Source organism: Mesocricetus auratus, unplaced genomic scaffold, assembly GCF_017639785.1.
Source record: "Mesocricetus auratus isolate SY011 unplaced genomic scaffold, BCM_Maur_2.0 Super-Scaffold_100045, whole genome shotgun sequence".
NCBI classification, from domain to species: domain Eukaryota; kingdom Metazoa; phylum Chordata; class Mammalia; order Rodentia; family Cricetidae; genus Mesocricetus; species Mesocricetus auratus.
In genome coordinates this window covers 8,336,388-8,352,720 of record NW_024429222.1, presented here as the reverse complement: position 1 = coordinate 8,352,720, position 16,333 = coordinate 8,336,388, and the positions used below count along the sequence as shown (strand labels likewise).

The window sequence follows — 16,333 nt, the reverse complement described above, 5'->3', positions numbered from 1 at the left end:
CCTGAACTTGTGATCCTCCTGTCTCAGCTTCTCAAGTCCTGGATTGCAAGTATAAGACATCATATCTAGCTTTGGAGTCCATTTGGGCAGCAGTGTAGGAATTCACTGTATAAGCAACATGTAGAATAGGTTCAGGAAGACCAGGTAGGAAGACTTTATGCTGCATCGGCGGAGCTAGAGGTGATTGTAGTTAAAATATTTTTGAAGGAATTTCTGAGTGGATTGCTGACCATCGGTGAGATAATGAAAAGGAGGAAGGACACCACTGGCCTCTAACTCAGGCAGGCAGTGCACTTGGCCTCACAGAGAAGGCTTTGGTACTCATGGGTAGTATAGCAATTACTACGTGCCTTGTGGTTGGTCTGGCTTTGTAAGTTTTATTATTTTCTACCTTCATGTTCTCTACTCAACCCGATTCCTCATGGAGTTACCATGGGAACACAAATTAGAGTATGCCATTTTCCATCTGATAAAATCGTGACTTTGCTTGGAGACCCATAAGAGGCGAGGACCTTGGCTTTCTGGATTGCAGATGTTGAGTAAAGGCAAACTCCTTTCCTTCATGGAATGAGTACTTGAACACATCTCTGAGGGCCAGAGATGGGCCAAATATTACAGAGAAAAAGTTCTCTGCCCTTTAATTTTTTCTCTTAGTCTTCCCCAGAGCAGGCCTCCAAGCTCAGGCCTCTTTGACCATCATGGCTTAGCTCTGCACACTGACTCTGCTCTCTTGGCTTCAGCCCTTTCCCATGTTTGGAAATGCCTGCCTTTATCCTTACTTGTATAATGCATTCTTGTCCAGATCCTGCCTCAGATGGCAAAACAACAGGCTTTGTGGCCCCAGTGCATGTATCTTTCTTCAGATGAGCAGCCTTCCGTGGAGCCCTGCTGCACCTCCCAGCTTTTCTAAAGGCAGCAGTAATTATGCCCAGGACACATTTTGTTTTGTCAGCCTATTTGATTATGACTTGTGGGTTTTTTTCTTCAAATATGAACGAAGTCTCACTTTAGACACCTTGAGGAAAGAGCTCATTACTTCTAAAAACTTTGTATCCCAGAGCACTCAGGTTTATAGATGAACACATGCAGTATACCTTCGTTGGTCATAGAGTCTCTACTTGTGAAGTCATTTACTTAAATGTACTTGCAACCCCAATTCAACACTTAGAATCAATCGGGGTCTTTTGCACCATATGATATGCACTGGGCAGCAAGAAGCTCAAGCCATGTCATACCCAGTCAGGTTCCCACCTGAAGTCAAATCTTGATTCCTCTCCCATATTCAGAAGTAACCTCTTCATGATCTCTGCAAGGATGTGTCTTAACATTTATTTAGTATTTCAATTAATCTCTCTGTTTAAGCTGCTCTCCAGCATAGTGATAAAGAGCTGCCCAGTGTCCCCAAGCACAGGTGAATGTGAGGAACATGACAGAGATAACACATGTGATGGATGAATTTCCTTCAGGTTTAGTTGTGATGCTTTTGGTCTTGAATTCAGTGATGAAACAACATCACAGTGCATCCAAAACAGAAAACAGCGACTTTCATAGGTCAGGAGATGAGGGAGAGGGGGGAGTCATTCTGGAGAGTGGTCATGTGTGTCATTAAGTTTGGAAGGGATAGAAAATAAAAAGAAGGGCATAGTAGAAAGTAAGATTGTGAGAAAAAAATCAAATCTAAACTCACATGAACTAGGATCAGAAACATGTTCAGCCTTTCCCAAACAGTGCTCTCTTAGAGAGATGAATTTAATTTGACTAGTAATTTGTAAGAAAGGTTTGTTATGTAATGTGTGATTAAGTAGAAATTCATAACTGAGCATTTTTGGCACATACCTTTAATCCTAGCACTTGGGAGAGGGAGGAAGAGGCAGAAAGATTTCTGTGAATTACAGGCCACTCTGATCTACAAAGCAAGTATCATGATAGGCTCCAAAGCTACAGAGAAATCCTGTCTTGAAAAAAAAGGAAAAGAAAAGAAAGAAACTAACTCATTAAAGAAGAATGATTTAAAAAAATTGTGACCAGTGGCTCCCAGGAACTAACTCTTGGAGAAATGGCTTAGCATTTATTAGTTCAATATTTTCAACAAGTTTACAGACTTATCTAAAATAATTAACACAAATTAACATATAAATTGATATTTTAAATTAAAAATATACTCTGAACTTTGAAACACATTTTTGTATGGTTTATAGTTTACTTTGGATGAAAATTGGCCTCTTTACTTCCCTACCACCATCATCTTGTCAGTGCTGACCCCTCAAAGAGTCCTAGAATTAGCTACTCTTAAAGCATTGAGTCTCTGTGGCCATAGTCACAGGGGCCTTTGTGCTGGCCAAGCCCCCAGACAGCCAAAGAGGGCATGCGTGTAACAGGGCAGAATAGTCAATAGAGGCTGGATTTCTGTCTTTCCTAGACCTACCCCTTCCTCCCTACCATGATTGATGGAGTGTTCCTGTCAAAGAGTCCAGAAGAGATCCTGGCTGAGAAGAGTTTCAACACTGTCCCCTACATGGTGGGCATCAACAAGCAAGAGTTTGGCTGGATCATTCCAATGGTGAGAATGTACACACCTCTTAGATGCACTCCACAGAGGCTCTCCCACCATCCTCCCTGCTCTGATCAAGGGTTATGTACCCAGATAAACACATTTCAAAGAAGCTTAAAACTTTCCAAGTAAATTTGCTATGACAGTCCCTGATGAAGCCATTCAGAGTGTCAGTTTACACCAAGTGGGGCAGAGGAGGGATAAGTAATTGTAAGCTTCCTAAATTAACTACGGGGCTCAGGGTCCTGTCTGCCTACCGCCAACCTTTCCATTGGCAATGATGAGCTCTCCAAGCAGGCATCTTAGGGCCCTGGTGTCAGCTTGGGATGTGTCTTTCAGTGCTCAAAGACATGCTGAAACCAGACCTCAAAGACGCTGAAACCAGACCAGAGGTCTGAGTACAAACTTGGATAGGTCAGCACATTCCAGAGTCCTGCAACTCTCACACAGAAGGACTTCAGGGGACATCACAGGCAGACAGGCATACAGACATAATGCTTGGTTTTGTTTCCCCTGTCACCTGAGCCTTGGACTATGTGGCCTATGTCCTCTGTCCCTGAGCCCTTGGTTTCTAAATGACTGTGACCTGAATATTCCCTCACTGCTGAAAGCTGCATCATGGTCCTCGTGTGGTCAAACCTTTAAGGTCTTCTCTACATTGCTTGTATTCTTCCATATATGTCCATTGGTTTTGTTGATTTTATTTCTCACAAACTTAAACTCCCATGCCTGTCAAGCCCCCCCAAACTATTACTTATTCCATTTTGGTTTGCTTAGTTGACTTTTTTTGTTGTTGTTACTTCTTCATGATTCACAGTGCTTAATCATCTGTTTAACAGATTATGGGCTATCCACTCTCTGAAGGCAAACTGGACCAGAAGACGGCTAACTCCCTCTTGTGGCAGTCCTACCCAACAGTTGTAAGGCTCTGGGGAATCATGGGAATTGGTTAAGAAAGAAGATTGTTAGTTTTCTTTCTAATCCCAGACCAAGTTGATGCTGGGAGATGCAAGTTTAAGCCCCTACATTTTTGATTTTCCCATTTTGCCATCCCAGTATGTTGAACCCATTCTTGTGATTTCCCCCATCAACATCCCATTGCCTTCAAGATAAGTTTTAGAGGAAATGACTTGTTTTTTAAAGCTAACAAAACCAAGACCATGGAGACTATTAGAAACAAAGACCAGAGCATCTAGGGACCAGAGGCACAAGACTTCCTTATGGAGTTATTTGGATGCAAATCAGATAGGTGAACACCAGGCTAGTTACAAATTTTTGGTCTTAGGGCCAGATGTGGCACCTTTAATCCCAGCACCCAGGGAGCAGATCTCCATGAGTTCGACACCAGCCTGGTTTATAAAGCAAGTCCTAGGATAGCCAGGGCTGTTACATAGAGAAAACTTGTCTTAAAAATAAATAAATAAAGACAAATTTTTGGATTTTTTATGTCACATGGGATGCTGTTATTTATAGGTTAATAAGATACGGCAGGCTCTATTAATTTAAAGAAGAATTACTAACTAGCAAATCATATGACCCAAAACACCTTCTTGACTGACTGCAGAAGCCCCTTTGCTCACCCAGTCGAGTGGTCACTTTCTGATTCATTTCAGAAAATCCCCAAGAATCTGATTCCAATGGCCACTGAGAAGTATTTAGGAGGGACGGATGACCCTGCCAAAAAGAAAGACCTGCTCCTGGACTTGATTGCAGATGTGATATTTGGTGTCCCATCAGTAATGGTGTCTCGTGGCCACAGAGGTGAGTCTCCAGTGTTGGATAGGGGATGGACACAAGTTCATCTGCTAGGTCTCTGGCCTGCCCACCTCTCGGTATGGATAGATATGAAATCTATTGAGATGAGGCCTCAAAAGTTGATTCCGAATGACCTGCAGTACTTTCTTGTTTTCCCTGCTATAAAGATCTGTGAGAAAAGGGTCTGCATGCAGTTTAATTTAAAAAATAATCACAGAAAATGCATTTGGGAGGTAAGAAAGTGATACAGAGAAAAGACAGACTCCAAGACACATGCCTGGCACGTGTGCGTCTTAGCTGCAACTGGAATGCTCTAGGAAAAAGAAGTAGCATCTTAGGGCTTGCTTTCTGAAAGGCAAGAGGAGCTGCACATTAACCCACCAGGAGCCACAGCTCATCGACCGGATGCTTCTTTCAAAGGTTATTCATCTTGTGGCACCTTTATCTACTGCAAGCATGAAAAGAGCTGTGTTTAATGGTCAGGAGGAAAAGGGGGGCAAGAGCTAAAGATGCTGAGCTGTCATGACAGCCCCACTCTGATTTTTAATGTAGGCACATAGAGCTAAAGAAATTTCCTCTTAGGACTGTCTTCATTTTATCTGGTAGGCATCTGTTATTGTTGTCTCATTCTATTCAGTTCTAGAAATTTTTAATTCTCCCTGGAGTTCTTCTCTTCATTAATCAGTATGCTATTTAATCTCTATGAGTCTGTACAATCTCTATAGTTTCTCTTTGTGTTGCCTCCTAGATTTATTCCATTGTTAGAAGAAATACTTTGAGTTAGTTCAGCTTCCTTACATTTATAGATACCTGATTTGTATCCAAATCTATAAAGTATTTAATAAAATTTCCACAAACTTACAAGAATGTTTTTTTCCTGAATTGTTTGGGTGGAATTCCTCTGGGTATCACATTGGTCTATTTCTGATTTTATTTGACTCTAATGTGTCTCTGTTATTTCCCTTTGTCCAAATGAGTTGTCCATGGGTGAGTGAGATATTGAAGTTGTCTACTGTGTTTCAATTAATATGTTGCTTATATCTAACAGAATTTGTTTTAGGAATTGGGTGTACTTGCTTTGTGCGCAAATGTTTAGAACCAAAATGTCCTCCTGGTACATCATTCCCTGATTAGAATGAAGAGCTCTTCTTTGTCTCTTCTGACTCACTTTGGTTGAAGTCTGTTTTTCTAATATCAGATTACCCTGAGGTGGTGTCTACCTTGATGGAAGGTATGTTTTCCTAAAGGCGGCAAAAAGATGGTTGTTGTTTTCTTATTGCATCTGCTAGTGTATGTCTTTTTGTTTGCATAATAAATAGCAATAATGTTATTGTCTAAAGGTCTAAAGGTGTACATTAACGCCTCTCACTGCTGGATCAGCGGTGGTGTTATGTTCCACATTTGCTGACTGTACTACTCTTACTTTGTTCCAGTGGCCTCTCCAATGTGTTTATCCTTCTCTTCAGTCCTAAGTACTCCTTCAAGAACAAGTTCAAGGCTCATTAATTCCTGTAGCCTGCTTTTGTAATGGAGAGTTTGGTTTCCCTTCAACTATAACCGATAGTTTGTTGAGTTTGCAGATGTGGTCTTTCAGAACTGGCCAAGCATCTTTCCATGCCCTTTCGGGTTAAACAGATTCTGATAATCAGCTATAAGACCACCTGGCCCACCTTTGTATGTGACCTGGGCCTTCTCTCTTGCATCTTCCAATAGCCTTTCTTTGTTTTATTTTCAGTGCTTTAATTATAATGACATGGAGAGTTCCTTTTCTCTTCCCCTCTATTTGGGGCTCTCTAGGACTCTTGTACTTGGGCAGGTGTCTTTTCTCTAGATTTGGGGTTATTTTCTTCTACGTTTTTATGGGAAGTATTTTCTGTGCTGTGGTCATGGAAATCTTCACCTTATATGTTCATAATTCATATATCTTGTCTTCTCTTGAAACCTCAAAACTCTCAGGGTGGCCATATATCCACATCTCAGGTCTGTTCATGTGTGTTTTGAAAATTTATTATTGATCTTAGCAGAGTGTTATTATTCCTCTAGCTTCTCTTCAGGCCCTGCTACTCTGTCCTTCTCGAGATCTAGCCTATTAATAAGGCTTCCCACTGAGGTATAACTGGAAATTGTCATTTCCAGTATCATGTCAGTCTAGTTATTGGAGACACTGATATCTATTGCTTGTGTTCCCATATGGATTCAGCTGCCATGGGCTGGGTACTGGTTGGAGAAAGGTGTGGCTTACAACTTAGTTAAAGGACACCATTATTAACTAGTGAAATAATGAAGGAAACTGGATGGGGAAAGGGACTGGAATATGAGTAAGAAGGGGATGTACAAGATAGGAATATGGGAGGGAGGGGGAGACTATACTGGATGTAGAAGTGAGGAGTAGAAGGGTTTTGTGGGTATAAAAGGCTGAGGGGCAGTCACAAAGACATATTATGGTGAGACAGAATGCACAACATAGTGCTTAACAATGACTATAAAAATGGCAAGCAGTTATATGAAAGAACGACCAATTATGAAGAGAAACTAACCCTTCTGAAATGTTATTACAAAGATAAAACAAAACAAAGTAAACCCAAGAACAAAAACTCATGTAATTGAATTATACCTAAAACAAGTGGACTCACACATACAGACACACATGCATGCACACACACGCACACCTTCATGCATATACACTCATGCACATACACACACGTGCTCATGCACACATAATCTGAAGGCTGGTCCAACTTTCTCCCTCAGTGGGCAAAGGGTGTTGGTTCCTCTCACTATGAGGAATGTTCCTTCTATTTGCTTTCTCAGGTAGGACAGAAACATGGTAGGCTCCATAGGTCAGTGTAACCAAGCTGTGTGCCCTTTGAGTGCTGGTAGAGCTCTGAGTTCTGCATCTCTGTGCTCCCTTGTAACTCAACCCTGGTGCAGGCTTCCACCACCTCACAGACTGTTCTCTGAGATAGTCTATGTGGCATTGTCACACGGTCCCCGCACCTTCTTCAGCCTAAGCCTGTGAGTAATATTTTGAGAAATGTCTGCCGGGACCTCTTGCCCCTTTCTCGTTTTGTTGATTACGTATTTATTTATTACTATAGAGTTGTTTGAGATCCTTATACACATTCTTAACTTTCTATATTTTATCTACACATGTTTGTGTAGGTGTACACATGCCATAACATGCATGAGGAGGTCAGAGGACAACCTGTGGGAGTGGGTACTCCCCTCTCATCATGTGGCTTCTGGGGATTGAATACAGGTCATTGGGCATGGAAGCAAAGAGTTTTACCTGCTGAACCATCTTGTCAACCCTTATGTATATATTTAAATAGACACTTATCGCATGTACAGATTGCAAACATTTTCCCAGCCTGTGGATTGTCTCTCTCCATTGCACATGGTTTTCCTTGGTGTGAAAAACCCTCAGTCTGCTGATGTCCCATTTTTTTTCACTTGTGTTGCTTACAGTATTGGAGTCTAGACCACAGTCGTGTACTTTTTCTTTGTAGCCTGATCTTGCATTTACTTTCACTCAATTTTAGTTTTTTTATTTTATTAGTTTTTGAAATTGCATCTACAAGCACCGTATTTGCATCATTTCCCCCTTCTTCATCCCTCTCTCCGACTCCTTGCTTGCCCCCAACCCTGAGTCCTCTGGACAGTCTGATTACAGTTCTTGCATATGACTGTAAGCTTAGGAGACCAGATTCCTTAGTCCTTGATCCTGGATAGCATTACAGGTTCTGACCCAGGAGTTGAAGAACTTTGTCACTAAAGACTTGACAGTGACCTGGAATGCTGTTCCTTGCTCCCTGCTCCCTTACATGCCGTCTCTGCTCCCTGGCTATTGCTAATTCTGTAAATGGTCTTCCTGCCCTGTCTTCTCAGGCTGTTGAGCTGTGTCAACTTTTGCAGTTCAGCTCTCTGCCACTGCTGCTCTCCTGCATCTGCCATTGCCTCCTCCTTGCCGCCTTCTAGGCTGATTCCTTCTTGTGGGACCAACTCAGTGCACATTACTGAAGTAGGCACTTCACACTGGAGAGCTCTTTTGTTGTACCAAATGTTTCAAGACCAGGAGGCAGCACTGGGAAGTGTCTCCCACTGACTACAATCTTTTGTGTGCTATCTCTCCCTTCAAAACCTCTGTGTTTTGCATATGTAGTATCTCTGATGTATCTATGTTTACCATTGTTGTGTGCTGTGAATGACTTGACCCTGTCATCAGTGCTATGAATCTCTCTTTTCATGCTTGTTTTTCCCTAGGTAAGTTCTCACTCTATAGCCCAGACTATTCTAGAACTTACTAAAACTGGCTTCAAATTGACAACAATTGTCCTGCCTCAGCCTACTAAGTACTGGAATTATAAGTGTGAGCTACCAAGACTGGATTCTCACACTGTTTGAACTCAGTTTTCTAGTCTGGTATGACTTCAGCTACCATTTCTCTCTATTTTTTCTTTGTATATGTAATATCTATTTTAATTCATTTCTAACCTATGTACATCCTCAAAGGTAGTGGGGTTTCTGGGAACTTAAACTTGGATAAAATGCATTCAGTCTGCTTCTTGTATTTCAGAAGATAACCTTTCATAGGGAAGGGCTTATGGATGCTATTTTGGAGCTGCAATTTGGTTGTTTTGTGAATGTTTCCTTCCTCTCTTGGTCTCTCCCTTGTAGCTTTCTGCTGTTGTGTGAGGGTGTGTCTTGAATCATTTCTGTATTTATGTTCTATACCTACAAAATATTTTTGCTTCCTATCTACCCTCAGGCTTATATGTAACTTCCATCAGCCTATATTAAGCTAGTAATTTTGATTCTCGGTAAGAACTCTACACCTCAGCCCCTCAAGACACACACACACACACACACACACACACACACACATATGCGTACAAGTACACTTACACCCACATAACACAGGCAAACAAACACACACATGTGCATACACACAGGCATGCACACATACGCACAAACACATGCATGCACACACATGCTTTGTATATGCTTGGTGTCAGAACTTACATTGTCTGAGTAGCAGTTTATTATAACTCTAGTTGGTGATCTGTCCAGCTATAATCATTAGCAGGAATTTTCTGTGACCCCTCACACTATTCAAGATTGTGTCTATATCATCACTATAGTCCTAAAGTGTCCTGCACGTGGCTCATTTGACATCACTGATTTTCATATGCCTCGTGTTACTCATCACTGTCTTTAAGTTTCAGTTTAATGAGCACTGTTTAGCCACTCCCTTGAGGCAGGTCCAAAGGCAGTCCCACAGCTCTGTCTGGGAAAGCTGCTCAGTCTCCCTCACCCCTGAAAGACCCTTTCCTGAGCACAGTGCTCCAGGCTGGGTTACTTTCCTTCAGCACATGGCCTAGATCACCTGCTCTCCCAGGCCCTGGCATTTCCTCTAAGACATTGGTGGTAGGTTTGGCACTTCCTGGATTGTGAAGCTCTTAGTGCTGATGGCCCTGGGGTTCTCCCTTCTCTTTCACTGTTAATGCTGAGATGTGTGTGTGTGTGTGTGTGTGTGTGTGTGTGTGTGTGTGTGTGTGTCTTGAAATAAACCCTCTGTCCTCCTTCTGTTTTCGTCTCTCTATAAGTCCTCTTATTCAAATGTTTAGCCTGGTGACAGCACCCCATTGTCTTTGGTTTTCTTGAAGTTCCAGCTTGAACTATTCAAAAATTGTTTGCAATTGTTTAGAAGAATTTTTATAAATATTAGGGCTTCAGGCAAAAAAATCTTGAGCAAAGTACTGTATAAATGAGTTCTTTCAATCACAAAAGTTTTGTATACCCTAGAAGTGAGTTCCTTGCTAAAATGGTTGAGTGGCAGAGGCACTCCTACTTGACCCTGCAGCGGCTGCTTCTCGGGTGGATTAGGGTCACAGGACTGCCTTTGTGGTTGCAGAGATGGACTCTGTGAGAGGAAACTGGGCAGAGTATTCTTCATCCTGTGGTGAGATGGCATAAATTAGTTAAAGCCTTTGTGGGTACAGAGTGGACAAAACATTTATTGCACAATTCCCACAACCTGAGTTTGACTCCTAGAATGCCCATTAAGGTGAAAGGGGAGAACAAATTCCAAGAAGTCATCCAATGTCCTCTGTGCACACAATGGCACACATACACCCAATCATACGTGTACACATGGTAATATAAATCATGCTTTAACTTGTGAATGAGTAACTCATAATGTGAAGCAATGCTAGTAGTATATGAAATGTGCATAAAATTATCACAAATATGCATATATACAAAGTATGATTCTGTGATATAGAAGAAACTTTCTTACAGATAAGCATTTTTTCCCTTTTTTCATGTTTTACTTTCACATTTCTTAGCATATACATAGGTGCGAGGCTGCTATAGGGTCTGGCACTTTTGCTTCTGAGTTACTCTGCTGTAGGCACTAACCCTGCCCCACATGAGTGCTGCAAGGTGCTGAGTTTCCAAGGTTGGGGACATGGAATGGGGTGGCCCATAAGAAGCAGTATTTGGCAGCTACAGTGTTCTATCAGCAAGACAGCAGGCATCTTGGCACATGAACAGGACATCCTGGTTGCAAGAAAGCAAGCAGAGGAGAGAGGGTCAGGAGACAAGTTCTGTCTCCCTTGACTTACCTGTCTTGGTGCCACCTCGCTATCTTAAGAGTTTAACACTGCCTGAGCAAGGAGGAAGTGGGGTGTGGAACACAAACTCTAGGCTTTGTGGTTCCCTGAAACAAAAGAGATCCTTGTTCCATTTCTACATGTATTTGTGGTTTTACTCTCTTAATTCCAAATCAGCTAGTTGTGCAGCCCTGGGCAATTCCTTCCCTGAAACTGTGTTTCTTCCCCGTGCTGGTAAACAGAGACCTCAGTGTAGTTTGAAGCCTTGGCACCACACAGGTGTTTATTGGGCAGTGTGAACTCTCCGTGAATCCATGTCTCCACAGATGCCGGGGCTCCCACCTACATGTATGAGTTTGAGTATCGTCCAAGCTTTGTATCGAACATGAGACCCAAGGAAGTCACAGGAGACCATGGCGATGAAATCTTCTCAGTATTTGGATCTCCCTTTTTAAAAGGTATTTCTCTTTGCTGCCTGCAGCCTTGGCGTTTGGAGTCCTGGATTTGGGCCCTGGCTTGGCAGCCTTGTGCAGGCTTCTCCTTTTCTCCCCAGTCCGCTTTCCTGCCAGTATGTATGTGATTTAGCTACATTGGGAGTCAGTTATGATGTTTCACACACATGAAGGAGGCGTGTATTCATGTGTCCCCAGTCATAGTCACTCTCAGACACATGACCTGTAAAACCAGTAAGAAAAATGGTAGATCAGTCATGGGCTGCACTTTGGGGTGAGAATGCTAAGAATTGATTTTCCTCCCATACAAGGACGCTGGGGTGTGAGTAAGGGAAGCGTTCATTTCTAACTCTGAACAAGGTGTTGTGTTTTGCACATCTGTCTATATATCTGGGTCATAGATTTGCTTATATTTTGGAATGTGATATTCAAAGGGAGCTCTCACAGTGGTCTTCAGTATGTGGCTCTTCAGTAGTTGCGCATAACTAGCAATCTAACGTATGTCTCTCATGACATCAGTGTCTCTGGGCCTTTCCGTGTTTTGTAAAATATTAGGAACTTTGGAGGGAGAAACAGAAAGAGAGATAGAGATAGAGATAGAGAGAGAGAGAGAGGCAGAGAGAGAGACAGAGACAGACAGAGAGACAGAGACAGAGATTAAGAAAAGCCCCAAGAGCCACCAGTCCTACTAGATTGAAGAAACTCCCAGCTGTGGTGTTTGGGTCAGACATAATGAACATGGGTGACGAAGGAAGCCAGTATATGGAAAGCTACTCCTAACTCAAAGTGTAGATTATTAGCCAGCATATTCTTTTTTTTTTCAGTTTAAATTTAGATAAGAAACAAGGTTGCTTCACAAGTCAGTTCCAGGTCCCTCTCCCTTTCCCTTCCCTCCTCCCGTGCCCTTCCCCCAGCCCCCCATTATCCCCTCATTTCCTCAGGGAGGGTGAGGCCCTCCATGGGGGTGTCCATAGTCTGTCATTTCATATAGGGCAGGGCATAGACCCTTCCCCAAGAGTTCAGGGTGAGAGTGCACCTCACATTGTTGGATGGGAGTCCAAAGTCCGTGTGTATACTCGGGATGGGTACTGATCTGCTGCCCAAGGCTCAATAGATTACCTAGGCCTCTTCACTGACACCCACATTCAGGGGGTCTTGATCAGTAGCCAGCATATTCTTAAAAGGTAGATGTTAACTTAATAAGGTATGGCAAGGGTCAAGACTCTGAATTTCTAACAAGCTCCCAAGATAGCGATGATGAGCATCACTCCTGCTGTGCAACTGCTGAACTGAAAGCCTCTGGGTGAGTATCTGAAGCTTATTCTTGCTTCTACACAGATGGTGCCTCAGAAGAGGAGATCAACCTCAGCAAGACGGTGATGAAATTCTGGGCCAACTTTGCTCGCAATGGGTGAGGCTGGTGGCAAAGACAAGACAGATTTGGGTGTGGTGTGGTCATATTTGTTGGGAAGGAGTGTTTTCTAATGTTTGTGTGCCCAATCTCCTGTCCCTGTGACCGTTGCATTCTAACAATGACAGCTAGAGAAATCCATTTTAGCTGTGAGGGCGCCCTCTGAGAAGGTTCAGCGTAAAGGAGGGGGCATGCATTTTGCCTCACTGATTCAGAGTGTTCAGTTATTAGTCCTTCGACCCACTTGCTCTGGTTGTTAGTACGGAACATGGTGGGATAATGTGATCCCTTCATCTCTCCATCTCACTGGCAGTTGGGCAGCACAAATAGAGGAAAAGACTAAGGTCCCAATGCTCATCAGGGGCATGTCCCTTAGGATCAACTTCTACCAGCTAATCCTGCTTTTTAGAGTTCCTACCATGAACCAGGACTTCTTTCAGCTGATGACCAAGCCCAATAGGGTTTAATCCCCAAGGCTATGTGTTAAGCATCCAGAAATCTATTGGTTGGTGAGGGTTCTGAAGGACTTAGGAAGCCCTTCCCCCAAGGCCTTGCTGCCTGCTGGCCCAAGGGCTTGTCTTAGGCTACCTGTGCTCATGTCAAACAGATCCTGGGTAGAAGGCCCAGGTTCTGGCACTTGTAATTCATTAGACTCTCCATAGCAACATCAGCTTCACTCTCACAGCTTTAAGCATCATGCTTTCACTGTTGTCAGCAGGGACTCCAAACCTTCCACACACTTGCTGGCCTCAAGCTCTTTTGTTTGCAATCTATGTAGAAGCCTTAATGACCTCATTTCCCTTGCATTCTGCATAACCACAAAGTCATACCCGTGTGGATAACACTAAGGTTTTCCTATGGCTTAAGATGTCACCAGGCTCTACAAGCCATCACCTGTAATAGCCTCTGAGTGTTTGAACATAAGGCAACAAATACCAGAGAACTTATTCTTCAGGTCACCCTCTGGGCAGGGGACATCAAGCATTAATTTCTCAAAGCAGGATCTTTGGAACAAGTTTATACCTTTACACCCTTGTGCCTGTGATGGCCGCATTTTGGAATCCGAGAAACAGCTATAAGTATAAATGGCAGAAAGAAAGGCAAGACAAAGATGGGTGAAGAGTAAGGACTAGGGTGAAACTAGAGACTTCTAGGCTGTTTCAAACCTCCAAACTTTGTGCTCTTTTGCAAACTCCTGAGAAGTAAGCCTCAGGGCAGCACTCATTTTGATCTGGTGTTTGAAACTTGGTTTCACTTAATAAAGGACTCTCTAACAGTCACACTCACCTTGTACACAAGCTTAACCACACTCCTCTGTTATGGTGGTGGTGGTGAGGGGGTTGATTTTTGTGTTTTTGTTTTTTATTTTGGCAAAATTGAGTTTTTTCTAATCTTCATGCTGTGTTTTGTACTTCTGAGTCTCATTGTAAATATGATTAAAAATGAAACAAAACAAAACCCTCTACACTACCTGGATGCTATGCTACATTCGAATCTCCTCAACCAATAAATACATTACCATCTTTAAACTCTGTACCCTATAAAACATGGGAACGGACAAATATAGGTAAATTCATTGCCGGAATGGAGCATGAGTGACCTCTATTCCAGGTTCTCATAGAAACCTCCTTCTCTTTTGAGGCATCATGAGCTTCATGTTTCTTTTCCTAGTAGAACCTACTAAAATTCCTCTTATGCCTCACTCATTACAATCTGAATTTCCTACAGCTCTCTCTCCAAACATTTCCAAAATCCTTCAGAAATCAGGAAAGTTTCTTCAGAGCCACTTTACCAAATTAATCACAGAAAGCTCGACATCTTAGTAATAAATTCAGTAATAATTTTGTGCTTTCATCTTTCAGTCGGTAAGACAAAATACCTGACGTTCGTCAACTTAAAGGATGAAAGTTTTATTGGGGCTCTGAGTTTTCTTTTAAAATTTTCACTTTGAGCCTATGACGAAGAGGAATGTAGTGGAGATGGGGCATTTGATGGGAACCAGCTCCTCATTTCTTGGCAGTCAGGAAGCAGTGAGATAAAGAAGTGGCATTCCAACATCGTGCAAAGCAGACTTTCAATGACCCACTTCTTCCAAGCAGGTGCCACTTCCCAATTCTTCTGTCAGCCCTCACAGAACCATTCGATGAGCACCAACCTTCATAACTTGGCTGAGTTAAACCAAGATATCCTGGCAAATCTCGGGGCAACATGGGGACAAGCACAGTTGCTTTGGTGAATTTCTTTTTCTTTTTAATTCTCTTCTCAGGAACCCTAATGGGGGAGGGCTACCACATTGGCCAGAGTATGACCAGAAGGAAGGGTACATGAAGATTGGTGCCTCAGTGCAGGCAGCCCACAGACTGAAAGACAAAGAAGTGATTTTTTGGACTGAACTCAGGGCCAAGGAGGCAGCAGAGAGGACAACACACAGAGAACATGCTGAGCTCTGATCCCAAGTTCCAGCTATGTTTGAGAGCCTGGAGCCAAGTAAGAGGTATGCCACAGATGGTCCTGCAGAGACATAAGGCTTATTATCTTTAGGGCCACACAATTGTTTGGTGTTTTGTACAAATGCATTAAAGAGGATCCTTGTTGCTTCAACTTGTAAAAATAAAACATTGTTTTGAAAACAAAAATTGGGTCAGTGTCCATCCTGGTTGGGTTCTTTTTGTTATTGTAGTTTTTGCTTATTTGTCTGTTTGGTGTGTGTGTGTGTATATTTATATTTGACACAAACTAGAGTTATCAGGGAAGACTAAGAAAATGCCTCCACCATATTGGCTGTAGGCAAGCATGTAGAACCTTTCCTTGAATAATGATGAATGTAAGAGGGACCAGCCCACTGTAGGTGGTACTATCCATGGGCTGGTAGCACTGGGTTGTATAAGAAAACAAGCTGAGCAAGCCAGAAGGAGCAAGACAGGAAGTTGCTACTTCTGTTCCTGCTTCAGGGTTCCTACCATGAATTCTTGCCTTCACTTCCCTCAATGAGTCCCGATATGTAGGCATTTACAACTTTTCCTCTTCAAATTATTTTTTGTCAATGTCTTTATAACACCAATAGAAACCTAACAAATACAATGTCTTTGGCTCAAGATTAATCTATGTGCCTCAGGGAAGCATAAATTAAGAGAGAAGAACCATAAAAAATTTTTTTAGTTTTTTCTTTTTTATTATTATTATTTTATTTAGATTAGAAACAATCTTGTTTCACATGTTAATCCCAGCTCCCTCCCTCCCCTTTTCCCCCTCCCTCCCCACCAAGTCCCCCAGTCCTCCACCCAATCTCCACTCCGATCTCCATGGAGGGTGAGGCCCTCCATGGTGGATCTCCAGTAACTGTCATTTTATCCAGGTTAGGGCCTGGGCTCTATCCCAAGAGTCCCAGCTGAGAGAGCCTCCCATATTGTGGCATGGGCACTCAAAGTCTATTTGTACGCCAGGGGTAAATACTACCCAAGGTCCCATAGATTACCTAGGCCTTCTTACTGACACCCACATTCAGGGGGGTCTGGGTCAGTCCCATGCTTTCCACACAGCCATCAATCTG

The 16,333-nt window shown here is 42.6% G+C and overlaps 1 protein-coding gene across 1 annotated transcript in view; it reads left to right on the top strand.

Moving 5' to 3' along the window:
• The window catches only part of LOC101832386 (carboxylesterase 1D-like), a 29,713-nt gene extending 14,314 nt beyond the window's left edge, over window positions 1-15,399 (top strand). Inside the window, exons 9-14 of the mRNA NM_001281669.1 lie at window positions 2,420-2,560; window positions 3,391-3,471; window positions 4,165-4,312; window positions 11,247-11,378; window positions 12,711-12,783; window positions 15,050-15,399. Coding sequence (NP_001268598.1) covers window positions 2,420-2,560; window positions 3,391-3,471; window positions 4,165-4,312; window positions 11,247-11,378; window positions 12,711-12,783; window positions 15,050-15,233 — 759 coding nt within the window. The 3' untranslated portion in view covers window positions 15,234-15,399. The remainder of the gene's footprint in view (window positions 1-2,419; window positions 2,561-3,390; window positions 3,472-4,164; window positions 4,313-11,246; window positions 11,379-12,710; window positions 12,784-15,049) is intronic.
• The last annotated feature ends 934 nt before the right edge of the window (window positions 15,400-16,333 follow it).